The 27,400-nt window shown below is 39.9% G+C and overlaps 1 protein-coding gene across 2 annotated transcripts in view; it reads left to right on the top strand.

Moving 5' to 3' along the window:
• MED12L (mediator complex subunit 12L) overlaps positions 1–27,400 on the top strand; it is a 326,301-nt gene that overhangs the window by 284,688 nt on the left and 14,213 nt on the right. For both annotated transcript variants that reach the window (XM_082839059.1, XM_082839058.1), the window contains 6 exons: positions 1,044–1,200; positions 4,529–4,740; positions 18,410–18,499; positions 20,134–20,366; positions 21,770–21,926; positions 24,585–24,662. In XM_082839059.1, the coding sequence (XP_082695185.1) occupies positions 1,044–1,200; positions 4,529–4,740; positions 18,410–18,499; positions 20,134–20,366; positions 21,770–21,926; positions 24,585–24,662 (927 nt within the window). The remainder of the gene's footprint in view (positions 1–1,043; positions 1,201–4,528; positions 4,741–18,409; positions 18,500–20,133; positions 20,367–21,769; positions 21,927–24,584; positions 24,663–27,400) is intronic.

Genomic DNA, 27,400 nt, shown 5'->3' with positions numbered 1-27,400 from the left:
TCTATAAAATTCGAGAGCGTTCTTGTTGTCCAGTGGAAGAAATATTCACAAGTTGTTGTTCAGTCATCATGACTCATTATTGGTATTGTTCACCTATGTCAAAACCAAAACATTTTTTCCTAGCTGATAGCTTGGTGATGAATATCATTCTAGAAATGACCACCATCGCTTTTGGATGCCACTTGAATGTCAGTGCCCTCTTCTCGTGTAGCCTTCCTACCAATATCCCTCTGTTTTGAAAAAGGTCCAGACTGTTTTAATAAGGTTCAGACTGCCACTCCCCCGAGTCTGGGTCTCCTAGCCTGTCTATCCACATGGATGCATTTCTGTCCTTTTCAGACGCTTCAAAAGACCTCAGACTCATCTCATTCCCCAGGTGCATCCTGGTCATGTCCCTTTCTCCCATACTTTTCCTGAAGCTGCCTCTTCTCAATCGGGTATATTGCAGGGAACTGAGCCTTTAGTTTGCCTTTCATCCTTCAGGGCTAGAGAAGGAGGAATTGAGGCATTCAGGTGTGATCCTTAGAGGCTTTGCAGTTGCTCCAAGGAAGAGAAAGCCCTGGGCAAGAAGTGTGGTGAGGGGCGGAAGGGGACAAGATGGAAGGGGAATCTCCTTCTTCAGAGTGCTGTACTGAAAGTTGGAACTAAGACACTGTCTAGGCTGGAGACTGGTTCTGAAGTACTGTGGGCCTTTCTGGCTAATTCTCATCCAGGTACAAGGTATCAGGAAAGCCTTGTAAGATGCAGTGAGCGGGAGATTCAGCCACTAAAGACACTTTCTCGGCCGTGGGTGGTGTTCTAAATGTGCTTTTAGTATTTTAAACACAGAGTGCAGAAGAGATCCTTTTTCAACTTCCCCTACTGTAGCCATGTACATTTTAAGTCAAGGAAGAGTTTTAATTTAAATGAGTGTTTTGCAGAGAACATGCTGACTGCTGGGATAGGAGCTCTCTCAAATAATGTGATAGGAGGAATTTGCGTTAATTATCTTTGTGGCGTGTGGAGTTAAGTAACTGTTTTTTTTCTTTAACCCTGTGTTGAAGGAGTATCCACAGAGCAACATGTACCGAGTGCCTCCCAACTACTCACCCGTCTCCTCCCAGATGATGCATCACCCACAGTCCACCTTGTGGGGCTACAACCTCATGGGTCAGCCCCAGCAGCCCGGCCTTTTCCTTCAGAGCCAAGCTCTCACTCCAGGTATGTGAAGACGGAGCGTAGCCAGGGGACTCCGAGGTGAGAAGTAGCTCGGGGTTCTCTTTGCTTTTAAACTGAAACCTCCACACAACTTGCACATTTCCAGAAGTGAGCGCTCAGTGGACATGTCTGTAATTTCCCTCCACTCAAGGTGTTTTTTCCTTCTTCTAAAATTTCAGTTTCAGTGACCAGTTCATGTGTCGCTTTTGGAATTTTCATCCAATGTCAGAAGGAGATTAGCCACCGATGCACATCTCAGCTATTAGATAAAAAGTTGATAAAGTTTTGGGTTGTGAAATTTGCGTGTGCTTTTATCAGATATATTTCTTATCAGCATTTTGAATTATTAGACACTATTATAGTGTCTTTTATTGTTTCCTCATGTTATAACTTTTAAATTGCTTATACCACGAAGGATCTCAGAAGTTTGGTGCAGCAAATAGATATCAGTAAGAAATCCTACCATATTCACAGTATTAGTGTTAGTATTGCTTTGATTCAAGCCCAAGTAGATTTTATATCTAGAATAAAGATTTTTCTGAATAAAGAAGTCTCTTAATTAGAAATGAATTTAATTTTTTCTTTCTAAATGAAAGTTTGCCCGTTTCTGTGAAACAGTTTATTTTGAGATCTCAACCTGCATTTTGTTAGGATGTGACATTCCAACAAATAATAATTTTTCCTTACTGTGTTCTGTATTATATTGTGATGTTTATTGTAATTGGAGGATGACATTTTGATTCTTGGCTTACGGAAGGGGAGAATCCATATTTTGTCCTCTGAATCTGTGGTCAAGAGAGCTGGTCTGGGAGTTACAGTTCTGCTTCAACTCTGGCTCTACCACCCTCTTACTGTATCGTCTCCACCATGTCTTAGCCTCTCTGTGCCTCAGTCTGATCATCTGTAAAGTGGACGTGCTAACATATACCCTCATAGTGTGGGTGATTCAATTATCCATTCAACAACATGTATTGAGCTTCGTTCATCGTGCGCCAGATACAGTTTTAGTTGTTAGGGTATTGCAGTAAGCAAAATGGATGAAAATGCTCATTCTTTCTTTGGAGGATGAAATAAGTTTTATGTTACATACACAGACGAACACACATATATAATTGACAGTGAATTTTTAAAAATATAGCATTTAGAAGATAGCCTGACACAACAGACAGGTTCAGTGAGTGATCTTAACATATCCTACCTCAGGGCTTTTGCACATGCTGGCCCCTGCCTGGAGTGGGCTCCCTCAGATATCTGCATGCTCGCTGCCTGCTTCCTTTGGGTTGAGGCCTGCACTGACCACCCTGTTTTAAACTGTAAACCACACCCTTTCCCTGGCCCCTCTGTTCCCCTCCACTTCCTTCAGTTTCTTTCTAGCACCGGCACTTGTTTATAGACTCTATCTATATTTTACTTACTTCCTGGTTTATTATCTGCCTTCTCCAGAATGTAAGCTCCATGAGGGCAGGTAGTTTTTCTCATGGCTCCCTATAGTATGCCCAGAACTTAGAGCAGTGTCTGGCTTGTAGTGGGGTCTTAAAAATAGGTTATTGAGTGAATAGAATGTAGACGACAAAAGAAAGAACAGACTAGGCAGTGGTAAATGTGGAAAATAATAAGGGCTCATCCTCTCTTTTGACTTTCTCTCTTTAATTCCAAAGTCCTTGTGAATTTAAGCATTTTTAAACTTTTTAGATATTGAAATCAAACACAAGGACTGTCTATAAATTGAAGGCTAAGTATTTTAAAAGGCACATACCCTTTTCCCCCTAGAATACTGTAAAAGGTGTTTATAAGTTGAGGAACTTTAGGTATTAGGTAAGTCTTAGGTATCATGACATGTAAGAAAAAGAATTGAAGAAAACAATTAATTATGAGGATTTTACATGTGTGAATTAATAGATTTTCATAAAGTTTTAAATCCTATGGAGTTGAGGAAGAGTATGTACCATCTGCTTGCATTCATACATTCTTAAAAATGCAAAACAGTGCCCTTCCCCCCCAACACACACACACATACACACACACACACACACACACACACACACACACATCTTTACCAATCTCTCTCTCTCATGTATACACTCCAAGATGGTAAAATTATAAGGAAATGCATGTGAATAATAAAGAGCATTTGGTGAGAGATGGGGAGGAAATTAATTCGGTGAGACTATACAGAGGGCGTCAGTGTATTTATTATATCTTATTTCTTTAGCTGACTCAGAGGTATAAGATTATAGAAAAATGAGGGAAATTAGAAGTAGATCATAGCCTAATCTTTAAAAAGAATGTCTCTTACTTATAAAATGAGTCAATAAAGTTGTATTAGTATATTTCCAATTCTTCAACAAAAGTTACCTTGTCATGTTACTCAAATTGACCTCCCACTTTTTTTCCAAATGTTCTTCAAATGCTGCTGAATGACTTCATAAATCATATTGCTGATTGTGACGCTGAGTCTTTAAAAGAATGTGGGCTTTTCCAGTGATCAGTGTTGAAATGTTTGTTTCCATCATACAAGTTGGTTTAAAGAAAAAATATAACATTTGTAAGGTATTTATGTAGAAGTTTTCTTATTCACATACATTCAAGAATATAAACTATCTGGTGAGTGAAGGATTGGCACCTACTTGAAGCCAGTAAATGTTGAAATTTTTTTTCCTCTTAAAGGCATTTGGCAGATTATATATGCAAATATGTTAAGGTTTTCATTTGTTTTTTTAAGCTATAATTAATGTTTCTTGTTTATTTGACGTCTGCCCTTCAAAAACGATGTGTTTTGTCTTTAGAATCATGGCATTTGAAGCTTCCGAGCATTTCAGGTTTTTAAAGTTTTGTCATGCTTCTCTACCGAAAAACAGGCATTTTTATTTTGCTGTGGTAAAGAAGCTTAAATACCATGAACTTCAAAAGGGTTTAAAGTTACAAAAGGGTCTCTATGCCTGGCTTAGCACACTTGATAAAATACCCCACGAAGGCAATACATTTTGTGCAAGTAACGTGTCCCCGGGGCGCCTCGCATAATTTAGAACCCACATGATTCTGAAATTGTGCCAGTGACTCTGCATCTCGGGGCGTTTCACTTTACCAACCAAAGTGGGCCCTCTGTGAAGTCATTCAGATATTATCATTCACTAGACGTCACCCTCCCCATCGTTTGGAATTTATGCAACCCTTAGGGATCTTTGATATTTGTAGAGGGTGGGGCAGTGCCCTACTTCCCACTGAGCTCCTCAGGTGAGGCTCGGGGTGAGACTTCTGTGTTCTAATAAAGTAAGGAAGACCTATTGCATTAACATGCGCAGAAAGCCCTTCCTTCCGGTTGCTTTTGTAGGTGGCTCCAGGTTGGACCCCGCGGGCTCCTTTGTCCCCACCAATACCAAGCAAGCTCTGTCCAACATGCTGCAGCGGCGCTCGGGGGCCGTGATGCAGCCGCCCTCCCTTCACGCCATCACGTCGCAGCAGCAGTTGATACAGATGAAGCTTCTGCAGCAGCAGCAGCAACAGCGGCTTCTCAGGCAAGCCCAGACGCGACCTTTCCAACAGGTTTGTCCCGATCAGCAGTGTCCTCCTCCACGTTTCATTAGTTCCTCTAGCTCGGGATGAGAGTGGGGATGTGACAGATTCTTGCTGCACGTGCACGCCTGTTTACCTGTGCCAGCGAGTGCACGTGGATCTCTCTCGTACAGGTTGATACATGCTTCTCCCCCCCTTGTATTTTACTATTATCATGGATCAGATAAGGACTTGAAATGTCTTAGGTTCATTCAAAGTATGCCTCAAAACAAAAAGGAGAGCTGATGATTTTCTAGTCACTTGGAAGCTGCAGGACTTCCATCCTTGAAGTGACCTTCTCTGAGCACTCATTCCCTATTATCGTTATCACCATATTCCGTACTCCTTTTAGCTCTACTTTCATGTATTATTATTTGATGTATTACTTTGATGTTGTAGCTCTGAAGCCCTGATGTTTCCTAGGTTTTCTCCTACAGTGCCCTGTACTGCACAGACTCTGTTTTTAGTATATACTTCACAAGATCTACAGTAGGCAAAGAATACTACATACTACTACAAGTGACAGCCAGCATATGGATATCTTTAACTCTTGATTTATATTACTTCTATTTTTATGCCCTATAACCCCATCTTCTATAAATTTTAAAATGATAGTGATTGTTTAACATTGGTGGAAGTCACACGAAACTTAGTATAGACTCATAAATAACCCACCAATCTGTACAAATATGTTAAAGTAAAAAGCGGGAGGTGAGAATGTGCTTTTTCTTCCAGTTTCTGTACACTTTTTGTGTTTTCCGGTTTTTCTTAGAACAGTTGCACTATGGTGGTGCTGGCGGTAGCCGCTAACACGATGAGAGCACTTACTTTTTTGAGAACTTTAATGTACTGATTGTCTTAGATCTCACAGCAACCCTTGAGGTACTTTATGATCCTCAAAGGAAGTAGCCAGTCTACAAGTGTATCCTGCTCTAAGAACAACCACCGATTTTCAAATTAGCAAGGAATTCTAACGCTTTTAAAAATATTCTTTGTGTTCTGAGTAACTTTCTAGACGTGTCTCCATTGTACAACTTGTGGCATTTCTGCATGAAGTCCACTTAGTGATTTGGGGGATGGGAGGGGTAGGGCTAGTTATGCCGTCTTAAAAATGGTTCTTTTCCTTTTTTTAATTTATTATTTGTTCTAACCTGTGTTATAAGAAGGACAGGAGAGAGGAATCTAGTTGGAACCACATGAGAATACAAACAGCAGTCACTACATGCTTGTCTCCCCCTGAGCTCTGAGAGATTTTTGATCACTCAAACTCCCTGGGTGTCAGGAAACACGGGCCTAAGTTACTTCTTACACAGAAGTGATGAAGATTTGATTAAAATCCTTAAGAAGCCTTGATTTTTCTCTAAATAGGCAGCATGTTTGGAGTCATTTAAAACCTCAGTGGGATTTTAGCTCTTCTTGGGGATGAATGAAAATAAGTTACATAACTGTTTCCAATCCTTATCAAGAAAAAATTTACTGGAAGTCGAATAATTATTCTACTAGAATGAATTCAGTTTGCTTTTAAAGTAATTTAAGCCTAAGTAAAATTTACCTTCCAATAAGAAATGTTTATTTTTTCCTATCTACCTTTTTATCACAAGGTAGAATTTGACTTATTAATAGCCCACTTTCAATCTATTACTGCTGGGTTCAGTTTTGAATGTCTCTAATTGGGCAGGAGCTCACTGTGTCATTTATAGGTGAAACACCTGTCCTCGGAAGTTCACTTCGTGACACAAGCCATGACAAGCTATTTCCCCTAAAGCAAAAAAAAAAAAAAAAAATTTTTTTAAAGGGGATTCAATAGAATAATCTTCGCGTATTCAGAAATACCCTTGCATGTTTGGAGAAGGTAGACTTACGACCTACAACGTCACTGTAGGACCCCATTACTCACAACACTCAAAAATACCTGACTATTCTTTCATACCATCTAGGGTTGTACTGCTGGTACCAATAGGAATTAACTGATAATGCATTCTTTTTTTTAACTGATTCTTTTGTAGCAACTCTGTCACATGTTGGATTTTTCTTTTCTTTCCTTTTACCTTGCTTTTTTTTTTTTTTTTTTTTTTCCTTTTGAGAAGTCAGCAGTTCTTTCTTCAAGTAATAAGAGCTCAACTTCGTGACAGTGATTGTGCTGGCATACCTTGTTTCACTGTGCTTTTGCTCTGTGGCACTCCACAGATACTACACGTCTTACAAACTGAAGGGTTGTGGTAACCCTGCATTGAACAAGTCTCGGCACTGTTTTTCCCACAGTATTTGCTGACTTTGTGTCTCTGTGTTGCATTTTGGTAGTACTTGCAGTATTTCAGACTTTTTTATTATTATATTTGTTATGGTGATCTGTGATCAGTGATCTTTGACGTTATTACTATGACTCACTGGAGGATCAGATGATGGTTAGCAATTTTTAGCAATGAAGTATTTTTTTCAATTAAAATGTACTTTTTAAAAGACATCATACTATTGCACACTTACTAGACTACAGTATAATTTAAACATAGCCTTTATATGCACTGGGAAACCAAAAACTTCAAGTGACTCTCTTTATCGAGGCATTCGCTTTATTGCGGTGGTCTAGAACCAAATCCGCAGTACCTCCAAGGTGTGCCTGTATAATAGTCACCTCTCCTTCTCCCCCATATTCTTTCTTTAACTGTTGAAACTTGCTTTAGAGTTTCTGAAGGGCTTTCAGAAGCAGACATGTTTTTTTCTCCCTCACCATTCTTGAAGCGTTGGATAATTGAGAAAAACAGAATTCTGTAAAGGAAGAGAAATGCATACGTGGTGCAGTCACAGGATGGAGTGGTCCTCCATAGAGTAGATGAGACTTGTATGTAGCATCTGCTAGAGTGCCTGCACCGAGGAGGTTCTGAGGGAAACGTTAGCCCCTTTCCTCTCTCCCAGTAGATCATGGGTTAGTATACCTAGAATCTAGCTAAATATGGTATCGTGGCACAAAAAAATTCTCCTCATGGTAATCTTTAAAAATCTAGAATAAAGGCAGAATTATATGCAATATAAGGGATATTGATACAGTGTTTTCATATATGATTCTGGATGCAATTCGTTGTTTTTCTAGTAAGCACTGACCCATATCCTTCATAGTAAGAAATGTTGATTCAGATTTTGTCAATAGCATTTTCTCGGATTAAACGCATACGCAGAATGTGATTCTCTCTAGCTACATACAAACTTGTGGGTTTGTTTCTTTTTCTTTCAGTTTTTGGCGTCTTATAGAGAAGATGAAATAGGTATCATTTTCCTCCTTATCCTACAAATTTTCTAACTACAGAATCCATCTTCTTAACTGTAACAAACATGTTGGAGAATTTCAAATTACTTAACCTTCAAAACTTATCGTGGAATTGTAGCAGCTGCTTTTAAAGACTGACCAGTTGCTCCAGGCCTTGGATGTGGTTCTAGCTTCTCAGGCTGGTTGTACAGTGACCCCCGGCTGGCCCCCTCTTCTTAGGTCAGGCACTGGGTCTTACAATACTTTGTATCATCTTTCCGCCTACTGAGCAGAGGATAGAAATCTATGAGGTGTTTATTGAATGAATTCATGTTTTGAGCAGCTATTTCCAGAACGCTGGAGTTTCTTAGTAGCCTTGATCCTTAGCAACCTGATTTTTATCCACAGACTCATCTCGTACCTCTTCCTCTGAGTGCTTCCAGAAACTTCTCCCAACAGCAACCTCTGCTATGGTTGTCTTGAAAACCTAGATGGGGCAGAGAGGGCACAAATTCCTGAATTCTGGATACATCTCAGACCTCGCAGAGTCCCCTTAGCCTCTTTACATGTAATGGACAGAGTTGATGTGTGCAGGAAGATCTAGCCTTAGATGGTGCACAATGAAAACTAGAGAACCATTATAGAATAATTCTGATTCTGCTGCAGAGACTGAATACCAGCTTCAGTTGGTCATGAAATTTTCTGTTATGAACCGTCTTACACTTCCTTAGGAATGTACCAATAGTGTCTAGAAAACAGGTGCTAAATAGCATGGATATTGTTAGGTATCGTGAACCAAGTTATTTGATGTAGTGACTGTTATTATAATCGGGTGTATTTTCTTACAGCTTTAGTGCATATTAACATGCACAAAGATGTTAGGTGAGGAAACTTGTCATTTTTCTCAGTTGTAGTCTTCATCCAAGGAAGTAGAAATTCTCCCCCGCTCCATTCCTTACTCAGTGTCCCTTATTTAAATGGGACCCAGTATAGTGATTTTGTCACCTTTCTGTGCCTCAGAGGCTCATCTATAAAATGGAGCTAATGCAACATTTACTCCACAGGGTTCTTGTGAAATTAATGATTTAACGTCTGTAACAGCCCTTAGAACAGTGGCTGGCTTATAGTATGTGCTTTACTTGTATAATTACATTAATTGTCCCTAATATGATTGGTGTTCGGTGGCCACCAGTAGAAGAGACCAAGAAAAAGGAATGTTGAAGATTGTTTAGTTTTCCTAATAGCCATTTTGGTTTCTTAGAGCAGTATGTTTTTACCATCTAAATTCTGTGATACAAACTTTAGAGGGACTGATTCCAATTTCACTGTTATAAAAATATCACTGTAATATTTTATTTTCCACATATCCCATGAGACCTGTCATAAAATATAGAATGTTGGTTATAATTATGCCAAATGCTGCTTAAATTGTTTTTCAGTCACCTTTTTCTTATATCTCATATTTTTCTTCTGACACAAGGTAATTTCTTCCCCTCCCCCGCCCCCCCCCCCACCTTATCAGTATTCTAGAGAAGGGGCTTTTGAAGGGAATCTTAAGTTTTGATACAGGAAGAGAACTTAATTTTGTGCCTTGATTTATGATATCACTTTATCCTGACTTCTCCCTTTCAACGCACAAAATCATCTTGTGTTCTTTGTAATAATCACTGCTAGACCGTTTATTCTGAGAGACCAGTGAAAGATAAAAGGTACGTTTAGCTTAATTTGATTGAGACACATTTGGAAGAAAGCAATTGATTGTTGGCTACAGATAATGAATCATAAGGATTTTCATTATATTGAAGAGGAAGATTTCTGACAGACAGAAATGATGTGCTCAGTTATAGCTGGTGGTTACTGGTAAGAACACTTCGTCATCTAACCATGGAGCAGGTGCCGTCACTGTGTATCCAAATAAAGGAATTAAGTAATTTAATGAAAGAACACTGACTGAGTCAGAGCCTTCCAGAGTTGTCAGCTCCTTGGCAAAAGTGTCTCTGTAACATCCTGAAAGCATGCCTCTTGGATTGATGACGCTCATTTAAGTTGAGCAGCCATCCTTTTTGGTCTGGTAATTGATCTACCTTCTGGATATGGTATCACCTTGGAATATCTGTTTCCTTCCTTTTGCTCTTTACCTCCTATTCACTCTTTTTAGCAGTGTTTTTCAAACGCACAAGAATAGACAATAATATAGCAAACACTAATGTACTTACCACCTAGCTTTATTAAATAATAGTGTTCGGCCACATTTGCTCTAGATCATTCTTTTATTACATAAAACTTTACAGACGTGGATGAGGCCCCTTGTCTCATAAAGAAAAAGAGGTAATCACTACCATGAATTTCATGTTTTTCTTTCTTATGAATGTCTTTTATATTTTTACTACATATTTTTGCATCCATGGACATAAACATTATATAGTATTACTTTCAGATTTGAAACTTTACATTATGATAGTCTCACACAGGTATTTTTGTACTGTTTTGTAACTTCTTTGTTTTGACTAATTTTTAATTATATCTACCTTGTTATACTTGGTTTTATGTATTTGCTTGTCCTGGTTGGATACTCTTCCATTATGAGTATTAACATTTATCCATTCTGTTGATGATCATTTCAGTTATTTCCAATTGTTTGTTACTGTTAACCGTGCTATGGTAGACATTTTTGTCCGTGTCTCCTGCACGTGCCGAGTTGTAGGGTACGTACGTGGAAGTGGAAATGCGGATTTAATTTCCAAAGTGGTGGTGCTTCCCGTCGGTTATAAATGAGCGTTTTCTTTCCTCCACATCCTCCACTAACCCTTGATGTTGTCAGACCTTAATTTCCTCATTCAGAGCAGGTGAAATCGTGTTGCGTTACATGATTTTAACTTGCATTTTCTTATTACCTGTGAGTTTAGGCATGTTTTATAACTTTACCAGCAATTTAAGTGTTCCCTTCTGTAATTTTCCTGATTCTATAATTTGAGCATATTTTCAAACTAATTTGGTTCTTAGTTGGTAAAGGTGTACAAAATAGACTTGTTGAAACAAATCTTGAGTTTTGACAAGAATCTTTAATGCATTGACTCAGAGAAGTACAATTTTCATACATCTCAGTGACAAACTGAACTTAGGAGGACAAAAAACACTGAGCTAGTAAATATGTCCTAAACCCTGTCATTTTGTTCCTTGGGTGGAAACCATGTCCAGGAAAGTAGATGCTCTGCTTATTACTTAATATCTGGTATTTCGCTATTTACTTGAATGATAAGGAAGGCACCCATGTCGTTTGCTGACATTATGATTGTGCAACTGTCGTGATCTCGTAGATAGTGTACACAGCTTGATGTTTATGAACAGGGAGAAGATAGGGGTAGAGGGCTGAGAGAGTGAACCACTAATACAAAGGTGGTAGTTAGATACAAAGACAAATGAATAGATGCAATGAATTATGTACCTACCCCTAAAATGGTGAGAATAGATATTATTTGTTGGGAAATTCCTCCTATGATCTCTCGTTCTTAGTATAGTAAAATACTTTTCTTTTTTTCCATTAGGGTTATGAATTTTTTGCCTCATCTCTATTTCTGAAATTCAGTGAACAGAAAAATTTTAATGTCTCAGACTAAGTGTCACTTAGAATTCATTCATAAAGATGATTAAGCAAGGGGATCATTGACCTGAGAAACAGGAATATTTTTCCCCAGCATATGGTTCCCTTTTTCTAAATTAGACTCCCTGTTAGCGTGTAAACACCAGTGGCACTCTGAATATTTGTTGTCTATGTTGCTTGATTGAATGTGTGGTTAAACTGATGCTCTGTTTTCATTTGCATTTACTGGGGATGGAGCTATCTAATGACATCCTCCAATAATATATTGACTTGTTCACTTAATGTCTTGTGTGTTTCATGTGACCCAAATGTCCTGAGCGCTTCTCCCCCGGCTCTGGGCTGGGAAGGACTTGGGCGCTCTTTTGCTTACACCGAGGTGCGAGCATCCCTTAGCTTCGGGAAGTTATCTGGGTCTGATAGCCCCCCTACTTCTTGTATGTCCCTGTTCAACCTCCAGGATGTGCTATTCCATTATATGACTATTGCCGTATTATTTATCTGTGTCCCAGCCTATGGTGATATTGTTTGGCATATAAATTAATATGAACTCTTAGGGCCTGGGTTTTTTAAGTCTTGACTCCCTGAAACATTGTTTTAAAATGAACTAATTCTTATGTATTATGGCTGCCCACATCATTAGGCTAAACAATCTTATCTGTATTGTCTGCCGTTTTCTTGCTGTCCCCTTTCTGTAGGACTTCTGTAACTCTGCTGTCTCCCTTCTGGAAGACTTTGACAACATAATGGTAACACCCCTGCTGTCTGTCATTCCTTTTACTTTCTTTTTTTTTTTTTTTTTCCGTTAAGTAAACTTTTATAGCATTATTCTTTGAACATCAGAATGAGAAGCAGGTTATTCCCCTCTAGCTGGTAATTATTATAGTCTTCATTTCACTGTTACTCACTTGGTTTATGTTTGAGACTGTAACACAGAATCATGAATGCATTGACCATGTTCACTTTAACAGAATTTATTTCTGAAAGTTGTCCCCTTTGATTGCCTCATGATTTTCATCATATACGTGTATGGTATCTAAACCAGTGGACGTTCATGGCCTGGGCTTGGGAACATAGGCCAGTTCGTGTACCTTCATCTCAGTCCCAGTTCTGAACCCATCTGTTCCCGAGCTCTCGCTTCTCTCTGCGATAACTCACCTCATTAGTAGAGGAACGCATGGCATGCTGACTCACAGGCCAATGCAAGATAATGAAAACTGTGGTTATGAAACATGCCCTTCTCATCACATCCCACTCACTGGTTCTTCCTAAATTCTCAACAGAACGCATCATCTCTATTTCCTTTCCGGTATGGAGAAGGTGTTTTTTTTGAGCATAGGTCTTGTGCATGCATGTCATAAGACTTCATCTCTACTGCTTTGCCTGGGCTAGCGAAGAATGCATGTTTTGCATTAAATTACTTATAGGTTTCTGTATCAGCTAGCCAACCCACAACATAAACCCAAGAAGCATTAGAATAAAAAAGAGCACACATCTCAGATGTGAATGTAAGTCAACTCGTTTCACTGCCAATTTAATGGGTAATATTTTCTATACATTGGTGAAAATATCCTTAATGGCATATACAAGCTTTGAAAATATCTCAGTTATGAAATACTGTCATATAGGCAATTTCTTTAATAGTTCTTTCAACAAAGGAAAGTTTGGAGACTTTTCTGAAAGCAGTCAGTTTTTCTATCAATTTTTCTTGACACTTGTACAGAGAGCAGGCGAGGTTTTTGTTTTTAAAAAAACTTGAATTAAACAATCAAATTTAAAAATATCTTTCAGGTAGCTTATGTTTGCTGTAGGGCATTTATTGTTCAGATGATAATGTAATTTGAACAGAATACAATTTGCATCTACCATTGATTTTACTTTTTAAAAAAATAGACACAAGATTTTGTCCATCAGGTATTTAAAGTCAAAAGGTTATATGATCTATATATTCATTCAAGTGAATGGAAATGTGTATATATATCTTGCTGTCCTTTTCACCATTCTTATTTTTCTTTAATATTCTCCAATATCAGGAATTTAATGAACGTGTATGTATACTCAACCAATCAGTATGTTATATTCCTCCTTTATGGGCATGTTAACAGAATATATTGTAAAGGTTCATTATTGTATGACATGTGTTTATTTCACAATGAATCAGGTGGTTCCAGCAGTTAATGTTACTGTTAATCGATTGCCAACCAAGTTATATTTGATGGAAAGCTTTATGAAAGAATTAAGCATAACTGGTCAACAGGACCTCTTTTAATGATAGAATTTTCTGTGTATCTGTTGTCTGCAATCAAAATACACTGGTATAATGTGACGACCAAAACTTGGGGTTCACACCACTTGTTGTTTAACCTTGGGCACCACTACCCAGGACCTTCCAAACCAGTCATCACAAGTAAAACCCTTTTTGCGAGTTGACTCATAAAACATTGCCCACTGGTTTTCATTGGGTGACTTTTATTATTATTCCTAAATCAGCATTTTCAGAAACAGAGTCACAACATCTGGCTGTGGTTTTTCAGGCACAACTTGCCTCTCTACTTGCAACCCTTGAACACTATTGGAAAGTTACTAAATAAGGATTTGAAAAAAACTCATTACTAGTGAATTGAGTGGATAGAAGATCCCTGATTCTGAAATGCTGCTGATTGTAACTGTCTGCTAATTGGAGCTATAACCAATTCTCCTTTAGAAAGAGACCCTCACATTTTCTCAGTTGACTGAGAGAGTGAACTAATGAAGAGAACCAGACCCAGAAGATTGAAAGTTATCTTTGAGGATGATTTATCAAAAATTTTTTTAACTTACTGGATGTATTCATTTCAAATTATGCAAGAGGTTTTGAGTCTACATCTCTCTGAGCTCAGATGCTTCTCTTGTCTAATTAAAAATAAAGCAGTAAGAGAGAGAATTGTTCTTATAAAGACCAGCAAGATGAGTCAGTATTGAACAGCACAGCTTTTTTAAAAGTTTTTAGGAAGTGGAAATTTTAGAAAATATAATAGATTTCTGTTTCTTACCCAGAGGCAAGCGTAAAGCAAAATGTATAAAAACAGACGAGAGAGACCACATGTAGGAATTTACCCTGGGTAGCCATGTAGAGATGGGTTCATGTAGCTATCAGAATTTCCCAGTTAACTGTGGCTCACTCTCTAGCACGTGTAAGTTGGGTACCTGAGCCAGGGGAGCTGGAGCCGGAGCACAATGTGGCCCCTGGCTAGACACAGATATTCCCTCAGAAACCAGCCTCCTTTACAACCACGAAAGTGTGAAGTTAATGTTGCCTCTGATTGTTGCAGTTGAGCAGAATAAATCAAGAGGAGCAATTGAGCTACTCTCCAGGTATTAATGAAGGCAGAAAGAAGAAATCATTAGAATGACAGATGCTAAAAATTAAATTAAAAAGTGAGTTTTCAAAACAAAAGATGGTACTTAAAAATATGGGGCAATTGGAAAGCACTTGGTAAGCTAATTTATCCTGAAATATAAATCTCAGTTTACCTCTGGAACTCTTGTTTAACAGATAAACTAAGTTAAATCTTTGATCTTAGGTTTCCTCAATAGATATTTATAGAGCACTTACTGTATGCCAGACACAGTGCTAGGAACTGATTTAAAAAAAAAAAAGTCAAATTAAGCTCAGATAGTTTTCAGAAAATAACAGATAAGTAGATTGCGTACGACGCAGGTGACCGTAAGTCACAATTTGCCCGGCATGGTCTCACTTTGCCCCCATTCTCCTGGCCTGTCCCAGTTCAGATGATACATTATATAGTCCCTTCCTGAATGCAGCAAAACCATCCCTACTAACATTTTAAGACTCTTACTATATTTAGTTTTCTTACCTATTCCCGCATTATGGTCCTCGTTTAGCATCTGTAAAATCTTTCAAGTTACTAAAGAACTTCTTGGTCATTCATTCCTTACTCAACAGATTGAACTGTTTCTACAAATTGAAATAATTTGTTCCTGTCATTATTCTGGGAAAACCAGAGAGCAGGAGGAGGTCATTTCCGTTTGGGAGAAGAGATGGGTATTTTTCATTGAGGGCAAATATGACGATAAAAACCCTTGGCGAGCGCTGCTGGCCAACGTGAGGTGTTTGTGATTTCCTCAGGGAGGGTATTGAATGTTAGAACCCTTACCTACTGTACTTAAGTAGCGAGTTGGGGGGGTGGGGGAAATGGCGATGGGAGGGAATATAGTCTATTTACAAATAAATAGTTTACCTTTAGACTAAAAATGGTTCACTGAAGAGTACATGAATTTTAGAGTGTAAAACTGATTTGAAATTTTTCACCCCTTTCTTCTTGCTTTTTTTTCAAAGTTATAGTGTTTTTCCTTGAATGTTAATTTTGTGATTTTTAAAAATGTAGATGTTTTTAAATTCGTATTTCTTAAATTTCCAAAATCTCAACTGTTCTTTGTCAATAAAAGAGTGTTGGGCTTCCCTGGTGGCGCTAGTGGTTGAGAGTCCAACCTGCCGATGCAGGGGACACCGGTTCGTGCCCCGGTCCGGGAAGATCCCACATGCCGCGGAGCGGCTGGGCCCGTGAGCCATGGCCACTGAACCTGCGCGTCCAGAGCCTGTGCTCCGCAACGGGAGAGGCCACAACAGTGAGAGGCCCGCGTACCGCAAAAAACAAAAAACAAAAAACAAAAACAAAAAAAACAAAAACAAAAAAAAAAGAGTGTTGCCCAGTAACTCAGATCCACCACCACACATAAGTCATAGTTTGTTTCCTAAGGTTCTTCAACAAGCAAAGGAAGAGTAAAGTGTTAAAAAACATCTGTTTTATGTATCCGCATGCCTCTGTCACAGGCACGTCGCATCTTGTTTCCCTCCAAGGCAAAAAAGGGCCTGGGTGTTTTAGACTACTTAGGGATCTCAAGATTCTAACTCACAGAAATAATTCATTTTTCTTTTCTTCTGTAAAAATGATACTAGACATATATTTATCCCCACCAAGAGGCACAGCAGTATATGTTTCAGGGACCGTGGACAATGCTGTTGGGGAGCACCGAGTCGAGGAGCGGCACGTAAAGATCTGGTTGATTCAATGACTCCCTGGCTTAGTGTTTGGAGGATCAAGGGCCATTTGGATACTTTGGGGCAATACTTGTAGGCTCCAGATAGCCACACTCCCGTGGCATGAGCTCTCCTAGAGGGAGTGTGGGCTCTTTTTCTTAGACTTAAGCAAATCGGGATATAATTGCACTTAGATTAATCAGCTAAAGGCTCAGAGTATCTTCATGGTACCCTACGCTGGAAAGTTAGATTCTCGTTGAAGCCGTTACATGTAGATACCATAGCAGATGCTCCCAGAAACTTGTGTTTGGTCCACGTATGGGTGGAGAGCCCCCTTCGGAGAGGCCGGAGTTTCTTAAATGCCCTCGAGGGATTTTATGTGGGGATCAGAGAAAAGGCTTCACCGTCCGATGTATACGTTTCATTTCAAAATCTCATTAACGAGTCTTAATAAAGAGTCTCCTTTTGGTTTCTTACTGGGGTGAGTTTACAAGGCTCTATGTCCCTTAAGAATAAGCACCGAATGAAATTTTAAATATTTTCATCCTTGATATCACATACGGAGGCATCTCATCATCACGGAAGAAACCCTAGGCTTTGGAGGCAGACTTACCTGAGCGCTCACGGCTTAGCCAGGTCTAGCTGGGTGAGTTCGCTAAGCTACCTAGGCTCTTTGAGCCTGGCTTTTCCTACCTGAAGAAAATGGGGATGATGTCCCCTCCCTGCAGAGTTCCTGTGAGAGAATGGGAATAAGAACAAGAAGCCCAGTCCCTGGCACATAGTAGATGCTTAATAATGGTTGGTGTCCTCCCTCTTAAGCTAAATGTTCATACCTTTCTCCCTGCCAGAAAGAGCTGCACTGCTTTCCCAGAACATTAAAACTGGTTTTTAATATAACTGTATTTTAGCACTTAAAAAAAACGAGGACATCTGTGATACAAAACAGTGGTGAAATATCCTAGAATAAACCCCATTTCTTTGTTATTAGTAAGTCCTGAGAAAACCAAGGGGCGGTCGGAAGCTTGGCCTCCTTCTGTGATTAATACCGCAAGCTTCCGTGAAATAGGTTCTGCCGCCAAAATGTAAAATACATCCAGCTGCTCTTAGGAATATATTTATTTTTCCTCAGGCCAAAACGTGTATTAAATGAAGGCTGGTGAACAGATGTTAATTGGTTTTATTTTACATTGTAGTTGGTTAGAACTGTATTTGATATTAACTTATTATACATTTTAATTGATTATATTGATTATTAGAGTCATAAGAGATCCCAGATTCATCCCTTGCACACGTGGCTAAATAGGCAATTTTTAGGTCCCTCTGAAGAAACATCATTAAAAAGTCATGAAGGTAGTATATGCCATCTGCGTGTACCACGTGTTCTCTTACTTTATGGGCACAGGATGAGGCAACTCTGTGGTTTCAGATTTCACACTTAGAGACTCATGCCTTTTACTCTAGAGGGACATTTGTACCCTGGAGTGTACAGGAGAGCTGACTCAGAGCCTCTCTGATGAGCAGACCATTGATTATTTGGGCTTGTGTTTATGTATGTGTGATCATTGGGGACATCTGTAGTCGTCTTTGGAAGAAACAATAAGTGCAGCAATCTCTACTGTTAATAGGAAATTGATGAGAAATAGTATTCAATGCAGGTTGGAATCTGCAAGTGTTGTTCTCACATAGGGCGCGGTGTCAGGGGTTTCGGGGGTAATTAACCAGGAGCTCGGATCATGCCCTTGCTGTTATGATCAGGAGCCGCCTCGGCTTTGTCTTCCAGGGCCAGCCGGGGGACCAGGCTGCTCTCTTTGCTGCTCAAGCACGGCCCTCCCCTCAGCTCCCCCAGTATCCAGGTCTGCAGCAAGCACAGGTACCCATGTTTGCTTTGTAGGTGCTGCTGGGATTTTTAATGCTCTTTATTTGAAGGGGGGAACTAGGTAAGTAGGGTATCAATTCCCTCATGGGGTATAGAACTTAGTCACTTCTGCTTATAGATTATAATTGACATTTCAAAAACAAAGCTTTACCAGTGATTATTAAACAAGTCTCAGGATTGATTAAAGGGCATGAAACATTTTAGGAAATTCTTGAATCAGAAATATCAGTTCATACCTTTCTATTAATGATGATGGTAGATATTGAAATGATGAACAGTCCCAGCCAGGGTACTTATGTTATAATGTATAATGATGTAATTCATGATTGAATTTATGATATTCAAAGATAGCTTCGAAGAGGAATCATGGTAGAATAAGAAGATAATTGGCCTCCTGACAACCTACAAGCTGTGTAACATCGTGCGAGTTACTCTGAGTCTTGGTTTCCTTCTCTGTAAAATAGAGATGAACGTTGTGGGGATTTAAGACAACCTATGGAACTAGCAAAGCACCAGATAGATACACAGCAGTTATTCAGCAAATGATAGATTTGCCTTAATACGATGCAAATCTTGAGCTATTTTTTCTAATAGTTTTGTCATTTCTGCTTCCATATCCTTGTACTCTATCCCTCTCGTAATCAGGAGGCCAGGGATGGTGGCAAGGCCTCTAGTTAGGCCAGCGGTTCATACTGTGTCCACAGCTGAAAGGAAGACCAAGGTTGGCCTTCACAGGCACCGAGCCACACAGCCTGTATCCCTGCACGCTGCCTGCAGGGAGGTCATCGTCCCTCACTCTGTCTTCCAAGTCAGAGCCATTCAACTACCTTAAAATGTGGTACTTTGAGGACCTGAAGAGCAGTCCTCTTCTATTTTAATCAGCACTCTGTTCTGTAAATTGTAGATAGTGACGCAGCAGAACCTGAAGCTTTTCATTTACATTGGGTGTCAAGATTTGGAGAATCAGCCACTCATATATTAACGATTATTGGTAGAGTGCTGAAACAGGCTGCAGTCCAACCAGAACTAGAGATTATTGAATAGTCACCAATGACACCCTTATTCTCTGGTTAAGGTAATTGATTGTTTTTGTTGTTGTTGTTCTTGTTAACTGGTTGGTCACTACAGAGATATTCATTAGATCCGAGGAAGTGTAGTTACATACAAGGAAAGTGTACTCCATGATTTTAATTTACATTGAGCAAGAGTAACTCTTCTGGTTAATTTTGGAAACAACATTAATGATGCTTGGGATCTGTTGAACATTGATGCCATCTGTGCACTAGAGGCAGAGATGCTTGCCTGATTATTTCTGTGCAGAAACCTGCCCTTCCTTGCCTCAAAATAAGCAACTGAGCTTAAAACTGATCTCTTAACCAAGTGAGGATTCCTTTTGCTCTTTAATTGAAATTTCTGGTGAATCATTATACAAACAGTTCATTGTATAACTTTCGGGCTCCTCTCTCTGCCTCCAGAGTGATCTTCCTCGTATTTTGAGTTAAAGAGTCTTTGAGAACGGCGAATTTCAGGGGGCTCCTCCTGGCTTTGTTTTTGCCCTCGATATCTTAGCGATAGGAAAGCTGGGCGCAAATCAAAACGTTGACTTCCTTCCTTGTGCCTGCCTGCAGACCATGCCCCAGGGCTATACGATGTACGGAACGCAGATGCCTTTGCAGCAGACCCCTCAGCAGCAGGCTGGCAGCGTGGTCCTGTCTCCTACCTATAATTCCAGAACCTATCCGGCTGCGCATTCCAACCCGGCGCTAATGGAAAGACTCAGACAGATGCAGCAGCAGCCGCCGAGTGGCTACGTTCAGCAGCAGGCGTCGCCGTACCTGCAGCCCCTGAGTGGCTCTCAGAGGTGATGCATGTGGAAATAATGATGGCAGTGGTGGACACTCAAATTCTCGCCTTTACCGTGCTGCTTCTAGGACGTGGTGCTTTATAATTGTTCCTATGAGCTTGCCTATTTGCATATAATTTTCATCGTCATCTCATCTTCAGCAGCATCCAGATTGTGGTTCAAAAGAAGCAGCGCCCCATCTCGTTTATTCCTTTCAAGTCCCTTATTGTTTGACTCACATCTCCCATAGTATTTGTGTAATATTTTTCAATGATACCACTATGTTAGCTCCAATGTTCTTTTTTTCCTCCTCTTTTAAAAAGGTTTTTTGGCAATAAATATCTAAGATTAAAAGTTGTTGATTATCCTTAGCAGTGCCTTACTAGAATATGTTGATCTGCAATACTCGTTGTGCACGGTGCCCATAACACTTTTGTCACATATCTTAGTTTCTACCTTTTCCACCTCAGGAATGGCTGGCAAAACCGGATCATGAAAAGACTCTTACTCCGTTTTTGCTTTAATTGGATCTTGTAGATGTAGTATATAACGTATAACCGCACTGTCCATCGTAGCAGCTACCAGCCACGTGGGCTATTTAAATTTAGACTAATTAAAGTTAAATTGAAGCTCCTCAGTTCTCTGTCACACTAGTCACATGTCAAGTGCTCATGAACCACATGTGGCCAGCAGGGCCAGCTTCGAAGGCGTGTGACCTGCGCAGTCACACAGGGCGCTGTGTTTAGAAGACCCGCATGGTTGATCGTAATGCTCTATTGTCACCCGCTTGAAATTCTTACTGATTTTTGATCAGAGAGCCCTGCATTCTTGTTTTGCACTGAGACCCAGAAATGATACAGCTGGTCCTGGTGGCCAGTGGCTATCTCATTGGACAGCACGGGTGGAGACGTTTCGGTCACCGTAGAAAGTTCTGTTGGATGGCGTGGGTCTAGGAGAACTCAGTTTCATGCAGGTTGCTGTACTACAGTGGACGGCAGCTGGACTCCCGTGTGTTACCATCGAAGATTGCAGGTCAACTCTAGTAATCACTGTTTGGAAAGTTGGCAAGGTCGTTGGTAACACATTTGGGAAAATAAATGAATTTGGAAAACATGCACCATGTTTATTATTTGTCTAATAAGTGGCAGCATAGCATGTTGCCTAAGAACTTGAACTTCAGAGCCCCGAAGTTCTGGGTTTAAATCCCACCTGTGCCATTTGCTGTCTGAATACCTATGATACCATGTGTCCCTGGGAATCTAGGTTACCTTAACCACTGGTCTTTATTGCATTTGAATTGTACACAGTGATTACTGAACATGATGGTTTCTTTGTGAGTGTGTGCAGTGTGCCAGTGGCACTGATGATAAACATTTGACAGTATGCTTGGGCCTGAAAACAAGTTCTTTATTCTTGACCAGACTGAATCATCAGTCGCTTCAGCAGAGCCCTCTGGTGGGTGGAGGACTGGATGCGGTGCTGACTTCCGTGCATCCAAACCTTCCCTCGGTGTCCCTGTCTCAGGACCCAGTGAGGCCCAGACAGCCACAGGTGCGACAGCAGCAGAGGCTCCTCCAGGTATGGAGCTGGGAGTGAGTGCAATGTTGTGTGGGGTCCTCAGCGGTCATAAGAAATAACAGACACTTCAGACTTTAATTGCTGGGACCTAACTGGGGTAATTTAGTTCCAGTTCGGCAGGGGTCTTCCTTTCTCTGTGCATCTGCCAGGTCGCGGACAGAAGAGTACATTTTGCAGACCATCCTTGCCCTTTCACAAAGGTTCGGGAGGGTAGCTGGATGCCTTTATCTTAAGAGTGTAAGCCTCAGCTTCCCCAGTCACTGTTTGACTAGAGGCCATGCAATTTGAGTTCAAAATTTCTTACATGTGTATTTTTTAGAAACAGTCAAGCCATCCAGAGTTTTTGTTCAGATTTCTAGAGGGGCCTGTGATCCAAAAAATTTTCTGTTTAACACCTCTAGTCTGATTGGGCTGTGAGGTTGGAGTTACGTAGGTAGGATACTTCAAAGGGATATTTCATCCTGTCTCTGGTAGAATCCAGAGAGCTGTCCTTCACTTATTTGTCATAAATATTTGAGTCTCCTAGATAAAGGGCTCCTCCCCTTAACACATTCCGGCTTCTCCCTCCCTTGTTTAGGGAATATAGGCTGTTATGTTTATCTGTTCCATTTGCCTTTATTATTAGCAAGCTTATCCTGTGCTGTTGGGTTGGAAACTGCCTGATGAGTCTGTACAGTGGACTCTTAATCTCATCAACAGTCCAACTTGAGATGCACTGTCCTTTTGTGTATTTCTAAGAAAGGAAAAGAAAGCAGCACTGAGAATGGGAACTCTAGCAGAACTGGGGTGCCCAAGGGCCATACTCTTTGTATGAGGTCAATGAGAAATAAAGCTGTCAGGCAGAAAGGGACAGCAAAGGAACTTGCATGTCTCAACCTTGACACTGGTGGTGGGAAGAAAATATTTGAACCATTAGCTCAAGTGGGTTTGAGGTCTGAATTCAGTGTGACCCAAAAAATTCTGGTTGGCAGTGCCAACACTTCGACAGACCAAAGCCACCACAAATCCTCAACAAAACTGGGCTTCACAGTTATAAGATGCCATGAATTGCATCCCAGTTTTTGCCTGTTAAAATGTGGAAAGAACTGTGTCACAAAATTGAACAACATATGGTAATTGGTTTGGGAGGGAGTGTGGCCTATAGATGGCCAATCCCACACATTGCATATATAAAATCTCCAGCGTGGTCAAAAACCCTCTAGTCCTTAATTTTGTCATGAATAAAATGGAACTAATTATAGTGCCCACCTCTTAAATGTGTAGTGAAAATTAAATATGAAAATGCAAGTGAAGCAGCCATTTGGTAATATTACCATTATTATGACTGTTAATACTCATAGTGATATTTTCTTAAAATAATTTTTTCCCCAAGTGCTAAGTATATGTTTCAGAACTTTTTAGGACTGATATTTATATTTCTCTCTGTTTTAAAATTTCTCATTTCCAGATCACCGAGGAAAGTTATTACATTATTTTTTTATTTACCACTTCCTATCTTACACTAGCATTGTTTTCAAGCTGCAAATTTTGAAAACCTTCCTTGTTGGTTAATGTGTACTTTTTATCCCAATTAACATGGTGTGTCCTTCTGATAAGTTTTGCATTACCAGCACATTCCTGGGAGATAAAGAAAAATGATTTGCTTCTGCATCCGAATTATACTTACTCCTTTTTTGGTGACTGACTACCTCCGTAAAGGAACAGATTAATAATTACAAAGTTGGGGTGACTTTTCCTGAAAGGGTTCACAGAGAGCCCAATGGAGAATTGGCTTCCTATTGCAGTCGCTGTGTTTCTGGTCCATGTTGGGAGTGGCCTGCCCCCACCTCAGCTAGGATTCCAAATCCATGACCCTTGTCACTTAATGAAAAATGCCTTCTGGCAATAACTATTGATTACCTTGCCCTAAAGAAGACAAAGAATTTGAGGGACAGTATGCAAACCAAGTTGGGAAAATGCAGAGGCTGAAAAGAAGTCTGGTGCTGTCATCCTCGAGATGAAGCGTTAGGGTGGAGGACACTTTAAAGGTCATTGAGACAAACCACCTCTTAATATTTTCCTCTCCTCTGTGATGTTCCCCCTGGTGGACGTCTAGTCTGTGTTTCTTTTGTGACTTGCAAGTGTTTTCCAAGAGCCATGTATTTGAGCCAGCGTTCACGGACACAATTTATGATTTTATGCTGGTAATTTAGGCCAGAACTTCTCACATCTACATCTTCCTTTAAAAAAAAAATCTAAATTCAAGAGTTCCTCTGGGTACCATAGGGAACGAAAAGATAACTAGCGAGCAGTCCTTGTCTCACTTGAGAGCGTAAGGTGGAATGAAATATGTGGAAGGGCAAATGGCATGAAATGAATTAAGACAGTGAGTACAAAGCATGTCCCTGGACAGTGTAGGGTGGTTTAGACTGTGAACACTGCGACTAGCAAAGAAGAGATCCCTGGGGTTGCAGTAGTCTGGAAGCACATGGAGGAGATTTAGCTCTTGCCCTTGAAGGAGGAACGATATATTTGGGAAGACAAAGACGGAGGAGGCAGGTGTGTGTCATCCTTGTTGGAGCAGACTGATTAGATCAAAGGCATATGGGGGGAGGGAACTGGAATGACGGACGTCAACCTCCTATTTTCACATGTATAATTCTTCTTCTTTCTTTCCAGATGCAGCAGCCTCAGCAGTCCTCGCAGCCCCAGGGTCAGACCCTCGGTCTCCAAACCATGCAGCCCCAGCAGCCTCTGGTAAGGCCTGGTGTTCTGAAACCAAACATGTGGGTTTCCTCTTCCTTTTGTTTTTTTTTTTTTTTTTTTTTTGGTGGTGTTCTTTAAAGGCAGATTGCATTTTTCATGTCCCGTGAGATTGTTAAGAACTGAAAAAGCCTAAATATACCCTAGCCGTTTCTCCCCAGCACTTCATCAGAGTAGGGTTGTGTTACTGTTGTAGTCAGTATATTTGTTTTCCTAGAAGGTATAAATAAATATTTGGGGGTTCAGTAGGTTATGTAATTTTTCCTCTTTAAATTTCTTCGGACTTTTCCGTTCCATGGACTAAATATTTATATTGAGAAACCAAGTTTTATTCTAAACAGTGTTAGAATGATAACTTAGTATGGATATGTTTAGAAGATTATCTTAACTTGGCTTTGAGTTTTCACGATAATCCCAAAGGAGCATGAGAGTACTTTCTAAAATATTACTTTACTGATGTAAAAGAAACTCCGAGTCCAGCCAGTTAGCATTTGCTGCAAGAATTTTCAGGTAATTCATTTCATATAATTCCATGAAATTTTCATGTAATCTTATAATTTGCTTCTGTAGCTTTGTAGGTCAAATTTCGAAATGTTATATGCATAGCACCAGTCAACGTGGTCCCAGCCTCAGTACTTTTTAGTTTTGCTAGTGCCGTATCCCTTCTTTATTACTTACCTGCTACTTGTCTTTAAATTGCCTCTTTTCCTATTTGCTTAAACAAATGTTTTCTAAAAAGAAGCATGTGATCACTACTCTCAGTGGTAGTGGTCACATCCCTTGTCACGCATTGGAAATATCTGTAAAAATAAATACCGACTCTGCAGGGAGCTCAGCAACATGAGTTGAGTGAGTACCACCCCTAAGACGAGCTGTGTTACTGCATGTGTCTCACACTTTGGAAAATACTGACGTAGACTCTTTCCAGGACAGGATTTGAAAGATAGATGGTTTTTCAGTTTGCTAGTAAAGAAGGAACAGTATGGCCCGGGCTATAGTATATTAGCAGGGATAGAGTAGAGTTAGGTGGTAAAGGGCTGAGAATGCCCAAAAAGGACTGGAATAGGACACCTTGAGGATATTTTATAAGCCTCTGCCTTGGCCATTTTGATCTTCATTTTTAAGGAAATTCTTCCTTATCATGAAATGTAATCGTTATTTTGGGTAGGATGAAAAAATAAACATTTGATTCTGTCACGAAGTTAAACTTACAGGAGTAGGGTAGAAGTTGCCTTCAGGCTTCTTCGTTATGATTGGAAGCAGAGGATCAGCTTATGCAGAACTGAGGGGAGACCCTGTCCCCGTGCTCCACTGGAATTAAGCGTGTCTCATACAGCAGAATTTAGTACCTTTCTACTCTCCTAATAGCGTCATAAATATTTCATAATTTTTGGTGTGTAGCGAGTATATATATCGCACATTCAGTTTTGACTTCTAAGACAGTATTGACATGTTTTAATGCACTAGGTTGTATTTCCCTCACTGGCTTAAGACACTTCCATCCCAGGGGCTAGTGGGTCAGTGAGGTCAGGCTCACGATTGTTTCCCAGTGAATTCATAGGAAAGTAGTTCCAGAGAAACAAAGACCTTCATCCACAGTAATCGTCATGGATAGTAAAATGCACACTAGGCTTTTTATGGTTTTTTAATTTCTTTTAAGCAGAAATTTTTAAAAAGCTGCCTTGAGAAGCATAGTGTCTTATTTTGATATTTAGAGCAATATATATATATATTTTTTTTAATTTTTTAACATCTTTATTGGAGTATAATTGCTTTACAATGGTGTGTTAGTTTCTGCTTTCCAACCAAATGAATCAGTTATATATATACATATGTTCCCCTATCTCTTCCCTCTTGCGTCTCCCTCCCTCCCACCCTCCCTATCCCACCCCTCTAGGTGGTCACAAAGCACCGAGCTGATCTCCCTGTGCTATGCAACTGCTTCCCACTAGCTATCTACCTTACGTTTGGTAGTGTATATATGTCCATGCCTCTCTCTCGCTTTGGCACAGCTTACCCTTCCCCCTCCCCATATCCTCAAGTCCGTTCTCTAGTAGGTCTGTGTCTTTATTCCTGTCTTACCCCTAGGTTCTCCATGACATTTCTTTTTTCTTAAATTCCAAATATATGTGTTAGCATACGGTATTTGTCTCTCTCTTTCTGACTTACTTCACTCTGTATGACAGACTCTAGGTCTGTCCACCTCATTACAATAGCTCAATTTCGTTTCTTTTTATGGCTGAGTAGTATTCCATTGTATATATGTGCCACATCTTCATTATCCATTCATCCGATGATGGACATTTAGGTTGTTTCCATCTCCGGGCTATTGTAAATAGAGCTGCAATGAACATTTTGGTACATGACTCTTTTTGAATTATGGTTTTCTCAGGGTATATGCCCAGTAGTGGGATTGCTGGGTCATATGGTAGTTCTATTTGTAGTTTTTTAACGAACCTCCATACTGTTCTCCACAGTGGCTGTATCAATTTACATTCCCACCAACAGTGCAAAAGGGTTCCCTTTTCTCCACACCCTCTCCAGCATTTATTGTTTCTAGATTTTTTGATGATGGCCATTCTGACTGGGGTGAGATGATATCTCATTGTAGTTTTAATTTGCATTTCTCTAATGATTAGTGATGTTGAGCATTCTTTCATGTGTTTGTTGGCAGTCTGTATATCTTCTTTGGAGAAATGTCTATTTAGGTCTTCTGCCCATTTTTGGATTGG

This window comes from Leucopleurus acutus, assembly GCF_964270905.1.
Source record: "Leucopleurus acutus genome assembly, chromosome: 5".
Classification (NCBI taxonomy): Eukaryota; Metazoa; Chordata; class Mammalia; order Artiodactyla; family Delphinidae; genus Leucopleurus; species Leucopleurus acutus.
The sequence above is the reverse complement of the archived record's forward strand: the minus strand, read 5'-3'. Positions and strand labels throughout refer to the sequence as shown.